We start from the raw sequence: 14,175 nt of genomic DNA, 5'->3' as shown, positions 1-14,175 counted from the left end.
ATGACAGATCGTTGTCTTTAATAAAAAGATATTAGTTTTCAGTTGACGTTAAACTATTGATTTTTAACTGCGAATCGGTTTATTAAGGAAATTTCTCTTAGGTCTATACTTTAAAAGAAATAGGATTAGTCTGGTGTCATGAAAAGTTACGAAAAATGGTGTTCCTTTTTGTAATAGTTTTGCTACCATTACATTAATTACAAAAAAAACGTCTGATATTGGAGATTTTTATAATCGTAATTATAAATTGTGGAATAATTTAAAATGAATTTTATAGAGAGAGAAAAGGCTCGCGCAGCAACCATTATCAGCTACGATAACATATTTAGTCCTATTTTTACTTTATTTGAAGTATGTGGAATATTTTCATGGGATTTTTGGTACAACCATGCATCTAAATATATTATTTTCAAAAAGTCAATACATATGTTGACTTTCTTCACATACATTACCTCAAATGTGGTAAATTTAGGTTCACATACTTACTGTACTTACGTCTCAAATCGTCAAAGAGACCATGTTCAATATTTAACAGAATGTTCGATTCTAATTTTTGCCATTGCTTTGCCTATACTCCTGCGGTTTAAACTGAAATCCCTACAAGAGGTCATTCCTACAATAAGAAAATTTATTTCTCAGCAAGAGGATTTTAAAATATACGACATGGACTTCATCAGAATCAAAAAATGGATACATTTTTCAATGTTTTCGATTTCAATATCTCATGTGATTTTTAATGGTTATTACATTTGGAATACGGTTACTTTCGGCATGTTTAATTACATGCACATTTATTATTTCGATATCCACTTCTCATACAAGATAAACGCTTTGCTCATTACAACATCAATCTTAAATTTTGACATGCTTATTTTGGCTGCAGATGTGTTTGTTTTATATTATTGCACAGTATGCTGGATATTGCATAAGGTAATCCTTTCCTACGGTATGATGCTCCAGGAAAATAAAAACTTTAAGCACCTGATTTCCCTTCATGGAATTGTCGCCAAACTTGTATCAAAAATAGATGATCTATTGAGTTTTGTTGTGTTTTGGTACATAGCACTTTGTCTCGCTCTAGCTTTTGATGAAATTCACGAAGTGTTTGATGATACGTTGCTGGCAAACATTGTCCACCTCACCTACACGATTCGCAGCGTTGTCGGAGTGATTGTACTCATTATATTTGCATCACTTGTATCTAATGCGGATGATATGGTTAAAAGCTCTTTAGATTCAGTAGACATTAATGTCTCACCTATGGATTATCAAACTCTTGTGTTGAGAATAAGTTCTCGGGATATGCGTCTCACAGTTTGGAAGATGGCATCTTTAAAACGAAGTTTAGCGTTTAATGTTCTTGGTGCTTTGATTACATATGGAATGCTAGTCAAACCTTATAGTAAAATCACAGAATGATTTTTATGTTTAAATAAGCCAAATTTGCTGATGACAAAATTAAAATAGGCATTTTACTGCTTAAAATACAATACTTTTACTCCTCTCTTGCGGTATTATTATTCAAGAAAATTAAAAAAAAAATTTTATTTTAATGGTTCATAGCATTTTGTCCTGGTTTAGTTTTTAAAAAAATTCGTGAAGTATTTGAATTTACGGTTGTGATAAACATTATATTCCTTACATACATAATTCGCAGTGTTGCAGCAGTGATTGTACTCATTACATTCGCATCATTTGTATCTAATGTAGATAATATGATTAAAAGCAATTTAGATTCTGCAGACGTTGATACATATTTATCAACGTCTAAATTATGAAAAAAAAATTTAAAAGTATTAAAATCTTGTTATGAGAATAAGACAAACTTCTTACAGTTTGAAAGACGACCTCTTAAAATGAAGTTTAGCAATAAATATTTTTAGTGCTACTTACGGAGTGCGAATCAGACTTTATAGTAAAATTACGGAATGATTCTTTATGTCTTTGATAAACCGAATATGGTGCTGATAAAATTTAAAAAAAAGCACCAGATCAGCCAATTTAGAGCACTTCTGAAAATAAACTATTTTTATTTTTAAAAAAAGTTATTCATCTCTTTGAAAAAAAGTAATCATTATAAGCGTTATTATAGCTTTTCATTAAATTTATGAAGTGTTTGAATAGACACTAGTAACAAACATAAACCAGTTTCCCAATAAAATTTGCAGCGTTGCTAGATGAAATGTATTCTCTGTATTTGCATCATTTGTATCTAATGCAAATGATATGCTTAAAATCTCTTTGAATTATAAAGACGTTGATAGTTAAACCTAAAATTATCAAAACTTTTGGGAATAAGCTCTTGAGATATATAACTTATAGTTTGCTTTCTTAAAACATTAAACAAAGTTAGTCAGAACGCTAAGTTAGTAAACGCGTTAAAACGAAGTTTAGCGAAGAATGTTCCTGGTGATTTGATTACTTATGGAATGCTAATTAAATCTTACAGTAAAATCACAGAGTAACTTTTTATGTATTCTATAAAAAGAACTTGTTTAGAATAAACTTAAAAACACTTTACATTACTTAATTTTCTGAACTTCTCAAAATACAATCTACTTTATTTTTCGACGTACTCTTGTGGTATTACACGAAGATGAAATTTTTTAGCATCTGATTTATATTCATGGATTATTTGCGTATTGTATGGCGAACAGATGATATACCGATTTTTAAGGTTCTTTAGTTTTATAGAATTTCGTCTTACAGCAGCTTTTGCTGAAATTTCTGAGATATTATTCAAGTAACAAGCATTATACTCTTTACCTACTCAATATATGTATTGCTCAAATTATTGTACACATCTATCTTGTAAATGATCTGCATTAATTTCGTCGAATAACGAATGAAATGGCTAAAAACTCTTTAAAATATATAGACGTTGATAGTTTACAAGAGAATTACTAAAATCTTGTACTAATGAACTCTTGTAAGATACATCTCAGTGTTTGGACAAGCTCTTTAAATTGAAGTTGATCAAATGTTTTTCCTTGGAATGCTCTTATTGCATACGGAATAATGATTAATTAGTTTTATAGCAAAATCACTTGGTGTTATTTTTATTAATAGGTAGGACATTTTGTTTAAAAATAAAAATGTGTTAAGTAATCAGATTAGCCAGTACTGAATTATTTTTAAAATGAAGTATTTTTAACATGAATCTTGAACTTAAATGTCTCACTTTGCCTAATTATCTAAGTTTTAGACAAATAATTTTAAGTTAAGTCATATATTTTATTAAACTAAGAGAAGGATATAAAAAGTAAACATGTAGTTGATAAGTTGCAGTCAGTAAAGTGCTTGAAATCTATCTGGTTTTAATTTACTGCTGTGGTCATATCAATGCTTTAGATAAACTTATAGTTTCACATAAAACATAATTGAAATTTAAGCTGGAATTTTGAACAATGAGACTTCTTCGTGAGAAACTTGCAAGTGAAAAATAGATTAAAGATAAATAAATTAAGTTTCAAAATTTAAAACTAGCATTATTAATTTCTTACGAACTTAGTTTGAAAATTATATACATAATTAATATATATAGACACACACACACACACACACACACACACACACACACACACACACACACACACACATATATATATATATATATATATATATAAATTAAAGAATTTCAAATAACAATATATTAAATGCAAAATTAAAAGGGCACATATATGAAAAAATGCATTAGTATTTTGCACAGAATAAAAAAACCGAATTCAACAATGAAGAAATAGTATGTCTAACTAATAACCATTCTCAATCTTTATTCGTCTTTATCGTTCCTTTTTCGTCTTTATTTCAATGAAAACCAAGTTTCGGCTCATGTATATTCAGTTCATCAGTGCATCAGAAGTTGATCACTGCATTAAAGCTTGGCGTAAAAATAATTTATTCGGCTAAATTTATCGTTCAGTTTTGTATTTTTTACTAAATGTGTGATATTACGATCGATAATTCTGAAAACCAGAATTTTAAGTACACAGTTATCACAGGAACGTAAAAATTACCAAATGAATGGTTTAAATATCGAATATTTTGGTTTTTATTACCAGAATCAGTTTTTTTACCATATAGTACTATAATTTATCAGAATTTTTATCTCTCTAAGATAAAGAAAATTATGCTACCCTTTTAAATATAGTAAATCTTCAAGGATTAAAATGGTTAAAATTGTGACTGTGATTGGGATGTTTAAATAATATTTAAATTATACACATACGTTTTAATGGTAAATAAAGGTAAATGTAAGTTTTAAATAAATGTATTGTTATCCATTATAATACTTTTCACAAACACCTCATAAGTGATGTTAGTAACAGGATTTCGTTAAAATGTTTTAATCAAGGATTGTTTTAATAGCTAACTGTAATAAAAAATTGCTAATAATTCCTGCCTAGCACTTTTTCTAATCTCTTATTGAAGCTTTTCACTGAAATTGCAGCATATTCAATGAATATGTTCAAAGCGTTTAAACAAGTCAATGGAAACATCAGCAGCTTTCTGCATGAAATAAGGTACACTGCGCAAAATGAAAAAGGGACTACCTTGAATAACTTTTGATCTAGTGATCGGATCTTCACGTTATGGAATTCAATCTTAAAGGCTTGACTGGGGGACTTCAAATATGCTAATTAATTAGTGTAGACGATATTTTAGGTTATGAAATCAGACACAAAAACGTACTTTTCTGAATAAACCTTCTTTCTTTCAAAATATTTTGATTTCTGACCTCCAAAATATAGGTAGTGGCCACAATCTGAGAAACATGGCACCCTTAGTTTGGTCAGGAGAGCGATCCAAACTTTGGACCCATTAATGTTAATTTTTTTTTCGTATTTCATAATTTCTCGAGAATATTTCAATAGAGTTGGAAAAAAATTTCTCACGATTATAAAATTTATTTATCCAAAGATAATTCCGAGAAAAATTCAACTTTTAGTAAATATTTATTATTTTTTATTATTTTATTCAGCTCATAAAAATTTTTGAATCGTAAGGTATACAATTTTTATATCCTTTTAAGGAATGAAATTTTACATGGTAAAGCTCTGAATTTGCGAAAAATCGGTCGAATAGTTTCTGAGAAATCGAGTTTTAAAGAATTCGTATTATTATTCGTTTTCTCCAGAACTATTTGACAAATTTCGCTCAAACTTTGTATTTTGCCACTTTAAATTATATCCTTTAAAATGATGTAAAAATTTTTATATCTTGCAGTTTAAGACAAATATTAAATAAAATAATAAATTTTTTACTATAAGTTATATTTGCATTTTCTTTCTTTCTTTCTTTCTTTTTTTTTAATAAACGAATTTTGGCAAAAGTTTTTCAATTCGCTTAAAAGATTCTCGAGATTAATGGGTTGAAACTAATTTTGAGAATAATTTCGTCATCAGTTCTCGCGATTTGTGATGAAACAGAGTGCATAGTGGAAGATTGTTAACTAGAGTGACGAACTAGAATGAAGAAAATACGATCGAAAATAAAGTGACGAATTAAGCGGACTGTCTGTATGGTGGTCAAGATATAGGCCGTGTGCTAGGAGGATCCCGGGAAAGAATCCTACTCCAGGTAAATGAGTAATTTATTTCTCTGTTCTATCTCTCCTTCCTGCGTTGTTAAGGAGATATTTATCCACCTATTTGGTGTCCGTAATTATTTAAAAAGTTAACCCCTTAACGATCGGTTAATTTTCAGGAAAACGGTCATAAAAGAGCCTATATTTCTGGCTTTTGTATTTGTATTACGTATTTGATTAGTGCTGCAACTAGTTTAAAATAAACTAACTATCTACAATTACCTTAAAAATATCCTGGTATTGCCATCAGGTGTGTAAAATGATAAACAAGATGTTTTCCGGGCAAAAGAAATGAATTAGTTTTATTCTTATTGGCGCGTTAGTACTGAACACTCCAGCCCGTCAATATCACGGGAGCAAGAAAGAGCGGGCGAAAACTCACCCCGTCATTTTCACGGGAGCGAGAAGGAAGGGGTTCAATATTTTAGGCACTATGAGTTATTATTATTTTTTTTTAATAGAATAATTTTTTTTAATAGTAAAAAATAGAATCACAAAATATTTATTTTAATTTTTACGAAACTTGTTTCCTTGAAGAAGTGACGATAATTATTTCGTCACTTTGATGAAAAATTCGCTTCGAGCACATACCAGGAAACGGTTTCATTAAAAACAAAGTAAGTTACGTTATATTTGAGTATCCCCTTTTTACGGTGCATTTTATTTATTAAATTACGTCATCGGGTATTTTTAAATTACACTACTCAGACTTTCATAAAAAATGATTATCATTGTAGGAATCTCATAATCTACCTATTAATAACATTTTTCTCATATATTACTATTATTATCTAGAAAAGTAGATTAAAAGTATATAAGTTGATTTGAAATTAAAATTTTTTCATTTAAAATGGCGACACTCTTCCCAAAATATTCGATCATTTTTGGTTCAAGTAATATACTAAAAGAAAGCAGAGAAACTAGGAACGTGACTTAAAATTCTGATTAAAAAAATACATTTTATTAATCACATGACTGACAATAACAATGTGGTATTTAGTCTTCATAAGATGGAACATTTTGAAAACAATGCAAGGATTCCTTGTTTATAACTACCTCAGGACTGTAAGGCATATTGTTAACAATCTTCTTAACTAATATTTCCATCTTCTTTCCGTTTATGTTGTACTGAAAAATAAGTTTGCTGATCAATTCAAACTTTTTAACTACATTTTCTATGTCATCTTGTAAATAAGGCACACAAGATAACATAAAACAATCGATTTTTTTACTATAATTTTAATCACAGGATGAAAGTCAATTGAACCGTAGTCTATAGAAATTCACGGATTTAAAAAGAACAATTAGATCTCAAATTACTTCTTCTTGCATTGAAAAATCGTAAGCACTGCTGCCATCTTTGTTTTAAGTGTCCTATTTTACGTTATATTTTGTTGTCCGCACAAAAATTATGAGACTTTAAATACTTAAAATTGTGAGGATGTGTATAAAAATGCACAGGGGGGAGTGCGTTGAAATAAAAATGTAATTTAACTTTTGATGATAAGTTCTGGAATTATTAAATGTTAAATACCATGCGGGTCACAGAATACTAACAATTAAAGAAAGTCGTAGAGTCAATTGACTCATGTGACATCACAAATGAGTCTCTGTGACTGTCACGTTTTTGTCACCATCTGGTAACAGTGTTATCTGGGCGAAAGTATTTTGATCGATTATCAAATATTCAGCTAACAATTAGAGATTCAATTTCAACCTTGATTTTGATGTATTCGCACAGTTCTTATTAAAAAAAAACTCAGCTAATAACACATAATGCTTGCAAGTTTTCACATTCTTTAATTTTTTTTAAACTTATCAAAAATATCCAGGCTTTAAGCATTAAAATATTTTATCAAAAAAAAAAGCTTTGAATGATTTTACATAATCCATTTTAACTGTTAAACAATGTGAAAAAAATGTCTCTAAAAATTCAGCAAAAGTGTGTCAAAACAGCTCCGAACCAAATAATAACGAAATTTAAAAATCCCGCGTATTTAAAGTTGAAGCAGCAGATACTTATATTTTAGCGATATGTATAGTCTTAAAAGAGATATAGAGGGAGAAATATGTAAGACAGATGTTATTTGACTACCGGCAGGATTCGACCTCCAAATTCGTAATAGGATGCTTTTACCTGGGTAATTGTACACCTCAGTCCAGGTAGAGTTAAGGCCTGTTTAGACGATCCAATTTCTTGGACAGAGATTGATTGATATTGATGGAAACTTGTTTTGCTTTGAGCTTTGATCGTGTAAACAAACATCCAAGAACTTGGTCCAACTTCTTGGACGATAGTAGAGCATGTTCTACTTTCCATCCAAGTTTTTTCTCCCTTAACCAATCAGCGTCTTAGGTTTTGTGACGTCAACAATCAGGCAGCAAATTATGTCATCTTCTTGTCTGTTTTCATATATTTTAGTCCAAATAAATTGATCTGTTGCGGTTTATTTGTGTTATTATGATTTTATTTGAATTTATTTAGTAATTTTAAACTTATTTAAGTATTATTTTATAATGCTGAATATGAACAATGCGCATGCGCAAGTTTTTATTTCAACGAATCAGCAACATTCAAGAACTTGGATAGTGTCAACGAATCGTCCAATTTCTTGGACAGAGAAATCCGTCCAATTTCTCGGATTCAAGAAATTGGACCGTGTAAACAGGCCTTTAGGAAGCTTAATATAGTAGCCATTGCAATGACATATCATGGCCTACTAATTTCCAATTTCAATGATACAAAGAGTTGCAATTTTTTTTTTAAATTCGACTATTACTTGTTTCGAAGCTATTTTGACAAGAGTTCTCAAAATAGAGCATATACGTTGCTCAATTTTTTACAGTGTAAAAATAAAACAATAATGAATGCAAAAAAGAGTAATTTTACTGGTATATCTTTAACTTCCATAATCAATCCAGGAACATGATTTTTTGTTAGTTCCTCCACAATTCTACGTTCAACTTTTTTCACTATTTCATTGCCGAACTTGTATCCTTCCTTTAGTTTTAGAAATAGAACTGCTCTCTCATTTTTACTTTTACTATATTGAGAAACACAAAGACTGTCGTGCACTTCAGGTAGAATATTTACTATAAGAAACAATAAATTACATTAAAAAATATTTCTGAATTTACATTATTTCAAATAACTTTGGCATCAGTTATGGATTTATATACGTTCCTTAAATAATGGCACATATGAAAAAAAAATTCCACTCGACTGCGGCATATTTCACCTTAATCCGATTGCCAGCAACATTCTTTACCATTTTATGTGTCAGTCAATAGTTAGATCAACATATGAATAACAGCTTAAAACAATAGTAAGGTCACTTGGTGAGTAATAGTTTATGCATCAGCCACAAGTAAGAACAATAGTGAGAGAATTGTTCATATATCAGTCAATAATTAGACCAAAATACAATCTTTCATAACTCCGATTTAAAATTCGTTATATTAAAAGTCAAGGTCTCATATGCAAGATATTGAAATACGTTATGAAAATTTAAACATCTTATTATAAATAGCCTCCATATTTATTTTCAACATCAATCTGAAAAATTATTCAATGGTTATTTAGAAAATGCTTATTTTTGGGAGCATAAGTTGACCTCATGACAACGATAATTTCTACTTTTGACGGAATCACCATCCTCTAATGCGTTGTAATTTGAAAGAAAATATACTTCTTTAGCCAATAACAATTATTTTCGACTAAAAATCTTTTTTTATTTTTTAATAATTTTTAGATAGGAAAACGTAATTTTTACTAATTTCTACATTGGAACGGAAAAGATTATTGGATAATATGGTTCTTCAGAAAATTTTTATTTCTGGGAGCATAAGTTGACCTCATGGCAGTGATAATTTCTACTTTTGATAGAATCACCTTCCTCTAATGTACAGTAATTTTAAAGAAAATATACTTCTTTAGCTAGTAGCAATTATTTTCGACTAAAAATCTCTTTTTATTTTTTAATAATTTTTAGATAGGAAAACGTAATTTTTACTAATTTCTACATTGGAACTGAAAAGATTATTGGATAATATGGTTCTTTAGAAAATTTTTATTTCTGGGAGCATAAGTTGACCTCATGGCAACGATAATTTCTACGTTTGATAGAATCACCATCCTCTAATGTACTGTAATTTGAAAGAAAATATACTTCTTTAGCCAATAGCAATTATTTTCGTCTAAAAATCTCTTTTTGTTTTTTAATAATATTTAGATAGGAAAACGAATTTTTTACTAATTTCTACATTGGAACTGAAAAGATTATTGGATACTATGGTTCTTTAGAAAATTTTTGTTTCTGGGAACATAAGTTGACCTCATGGCAACGATAATTTCTACTTTTGATAGAATCACCATCCTCTAATGTGCTGTAATTTGAAATACTTCTTTAGCCAATAGCAATTATTTTCGACTAAAAATCTCATTTTATTTTTTGGTAATTTTTAGATAGGAAAACGTAATTTTTACTAATTTCTACATTGGAACTGAAAAGATTATTGGATAATATATACTATTCTAAGTTTACATTATGCAATAATGTTTAACGGAAATTTAGTAAAATAATAAAATAAATATAGGATTTAGAATAAATATAATAAAATAAATATAGGATTTAGGGATACATATTAATAAACTTTTAGCCTCAGTTCAGAATTAAACTTCCTCTGTTCTGGTAATTTATTATATCTCATATTGAATATATAATATGCAAGAAAATCCAGAAAAACTGATCTAGGAAAACGTATGAAAATGACAGAGGTATGCAACCAATCAGAGTAATGCAATGTAATTGGACTACACTTTTCAAGATAAATGTCTGGCAAAGCTCTTAGATTGATTCCTGTTGCTACAGTGGTAAGTTATGAAGATATATATGAGTTTTAAATTGCTGTCATAGTCAAAGGAAGATATTCAGGATAAAGTATTTCCGAGGTAGCGATGAAATTTGGATTTTCGCATGTTACTATTTCACGAGTATACCGTGAATATGGGGAATCAGGAAAAACATCCAGAAACAATGAGACCGGTGACTTACGAGAAACGTTGAATGGGAAAGACGTACAACCCTTCCTCAAATTGCCACGAATTTTAATGTTGTAGCATCAACAAGTGTCAACCATTCAACGGACCGTCATTAAACGGGGAATTCGCAGCCAAAGGCTCGGTCATCCTATCGTTGTTGATCGTATTGATCGTTGTTGGACAACACAAAGCTTTATGTCCCGTTTGGGCACACTGACTGGTACTTTTTGTGTCCAGCAAAGTGTTGCCGAAACTGGCATATTTGGTTCCAGGTAAAAACCTTGTGAATTCATAGTTCCTACAGGTCAACATTGAAGTTCTCAAGTTGAAGGAGACCGTCAAGGAATAGAGCCAGCATGACATACAGCTGATAACTCTAGATACAACTTTAACAGGTAAGCATCCTGTTCGATTACCTACACCCATTCATGCCCATTGTACAATTCAAACAATTCAGCAGCAGGAGATTACGAAATTTTTTACGTTGCAGCAATTTTTGCTGCCGAATAGATACGGGTGCACTCTCTTGATTGAAGACATTTTCATTGGCTACCTATACTTCCAAAAGTAATCTTTAAATCATATCCTGCAACACGTTGTTCAGATGAGATATTCATAACCTGAAACTGCCATGGATTTCTAGACTGTTCTGCAGGATTCATGGTGTGATTTGTCTTTAGCATGCATTTCGACATGAGTCGAGTTCGTGCCACGATGTGTTGCTGCATTTCGCAGGGAACAGACACATATTAAGAAAGTGTATAGTATAATTTTTTTGTCTTTATTAGTGTACATAGAATTATATGGCTTCCAGTAATAAAAATATAAGTGATGCATTATAATTTGGTAAGGAATGTCCATCAAATTTCCTCAAGTATATTTTATTTATTTGTTTTGATATTCATTTTTTAAAATGAAACTTATATACGTCATACGTTCACTTTCATAAAAGTCGATTTAATCTGAGATCTATAAATATCTATTGAAAATCTATAATCATAAGTACTTACCTACGTTATATATCTCAGTACTTCCAAATCTCCACCCACCTGGTTTAAGAACTTCATCGCTGAAAGAAATTTTAAAAAGGCTTTCAATTTTTTTTTTTTTAGTGTGAAACTAATTTTTAATGTAACAAGTGCTGTGAAAAGTGTCAAGGTCTTTGAGATAGGTAAAAACAATTTCAGTTTTTGAACAAAACGAAAACTGATTCAAATGTTGTTAGGGAAATAAAGATACTGCTTTTTCTTTTCAAATTAGATAGTTTTTGCTTCTTTGTTTTAGGGAAAATCAATGTTCTTTTCTCCTTTGTATTCTAAACTGTGTCAAATAAAGTTCGTAAAACATTTTTTCAATGAGGAAATCTTATCAATTTTCAAGTAAGTCACATTTTTTACAATACTGCAGCATGACGTTACATCTTTAAGTTCTAAAAAATATGTTTGTTTTTTCTTTAATTTTTTTTTTTAGTATTTTTAGTTTTAGGATTCTACTTTTCAACCAATTAGCTTTTTATTCATTATATAATATGTGCCCGAATCGTGATCATGCAATCTGTAGCCCAAATTAAAATAATAGAGTATAACTTGAATTTTTGGTGTTTATTCTAATACCTTAACTCCAAGAACGAAGCAAAAACCCAAAATATAATGAACATTCTTTTTTCTTGAATTGCTTGATTGAAAAAAATTCATTATCGTGCCCTTACTAAACAAATTGATTCCATTCTCTATAAATTCAATATACATATATGATTTTCGAATAAAAGTAAAATTTTTTAAATTAATGAATAAATTACAAACATTAAAAATTTTCATATCTTATTTTTATTGTTTTATGATATTTTCAATGTTTTTTTTTATTAATTTCAAGATGGTTTCATGCATTATTTTAATTTCATTCAAAATCAAGTTTGATTTTTCTGTTTAAGTTAAGCGTACTTTACAAAAGGCCTCTTTTGTATTTAACATTTTATATCAAAGATGTGAAGAATAGCGGAGATTTAATTAAGAAAAAGTTCTCAAGAATCAGAAACATATGGTTTAATCCATTATTTTCCCCTTCTTAGATATTTTCTCATTCGCCTATTTTTTAACGGATAGAATTTGTATTAATTCAAAACATATTTAAATAGGAATTAGTTGCATAAAAATGTTACACTACGGATAAAACTATTATTATTTATAATAAAAAAAGCAAAATACTTGCCTTCTACAGTGAATAATTATGCCTTTAGTAATGGGGTTAATAACTGCTAAATCTCCCATGGCAAATTTATCTGGAAAAAAATATCTATTATCTGGAAAATGTTAAATCTAATGTATTTTTAAATTTCATGTTCATATGCAGTTTCATATCTTGAAGCACTATTTTTTATCAATTATTTTTTTCATGCGCAAAACAATTTTAGTTATTTGCTGCTGCGCCTGGGTAGCTTAGAGACAGGTGGCCAGTGGTCAGTAAGGTGGCCAAAGAGCGACGCCTGACAATTGTTTGATGATTCAGACTTGACATGTTGGCATACATATCAGGAGTTGAAAAATTGCGAATTAATCTCCTTACTGTCGGGATAATACTAGGAAGTATTTTATTTTATTTTATAACCGTCGTTGAACAGCCGAGCCAATTTTAAGTTTACGACTTCCAGTGTTCAAAGCCGTAGTCTTCCAATTTTGAACCCAATCCAGAAGACAAGGGAGCTCCTGGATCAAGTATTGGGAGAAATTTGCCTTCGTGGAGGTCGTTTCGATGGAACAATGGAACAAACCGCATATACGTTACATGGAGAGGAAGACCACAAGAACCTCCCATGGTTAGATTGACGGTAAGGGGACTCTTTCCCATCATCCATCTACCACTGAGGATATTTTACGTCAGCACTGTAGTAACTGCGACCCGGGTGTGGAATTCGAATCCCAGCCATGCTGAGATTCGAACTCGTTGGGAAGAGAGCGTTCTATCTCCTGAGCCACCACGGCTCCCTAGGAAGTATTCGTCGTTTTCCTTCAAGTGGAATGCAAACCGAGGCTAACTTTTGCTCTAGGAAGGTGAATTTCTTCGGTTGTTTGGCTATAAATTACGAAAATTTGAACAGCGGTTCTATTGCAAAATTACTGAGCTACGGAGTTGAACCCAAGTGCCACACTTGACTTTTCATACAGGTAATCATTTTATTAATATCATAAGCAAAATGGCATAATGAATTTTTATTTTACTGCCAATTGTCATTTGGTTAAATAATATTTTTTTAATCCACATATAATTTCAGTTTAGGGGAACTTTTCCTATTTTTAGTAAGACAGCAAGCACATCTGATGAGCAATTTCGAAAAAAACCGTTCGCTTTGTTTCAAAAAATTGCTGCACTCAGGGAAAATGATGGTAATCTCCGTTTATGCATAGTTGAAAAGCACAGAATAGGTTTGACTAATGTGAATGCGTGTTAAGAATGAGTGTGATTTTGAGAATACAATTTTTATATATTAATACTTTAAGTAATTGCTAAAAAAATCAATTAAATTTCAAAGCAGAGTTCGTGAACCGTTTCC

General features: G+C 30.1%; 1 protein-coding gene across 1 annotated transcript in view; it reads right to left on the bottom strand.

Moving 5' to 3' along the window:
• Positions 1-6,526: 6,526 nt before the first annotated feature.
• LOC107442550 (acetoacetyl-CoA synthetase-like) overlaps positions 6,527-14,175 on the bottom strand; it is a 42,698-nt gene continuing 35,049 nt past the window's right edge. The window contains exons 15-18 of the mRNA XM_043041410.2: positions 12,837-12,906; positions 11,639-11,697; positions 8,478-8,680; positions 6,527-6,715 (exon numbers count right to left, since the gene is read on the bottom strand). Of these exons, the coding sequence (XP_042897344.1) occupies positions 6,584-6,715; positions 8,478-8,680; positions 11,639-11,697; positions 12,837-12,906 (464 nt within the window). The 3' untranslated portion in view covers positions 6,527-6,583. The remainder of the gene's footprint in view (positions 6,716-8,477; positions 8,681-11,638; positions 11,698-12,836; positions 12,907-14,175) is intronic.

The sequence above is a fragment of the Parasteatoda tepidariorum genome, chromosome 10 (genome assembly GCF_043381705.1).
Source record: "Parasteatoda tepidariorum isolate YZ-2023 chromosome 10, CAS_Ptep_4.0, whole genome shotgun sequence".
Taxonomy (NCBI): domain Eukaryota; kingdom Metazoa; phylum Arthropoda; class Arachnida; order Araneae; family Theridiidae; genus Parasteatoda; species Parasteatoda tepidariorum.
Note: the sequence above shows the minus strand (reverse complement) of the source record. Positions and strands in the feature narration are given on the sequence as shown.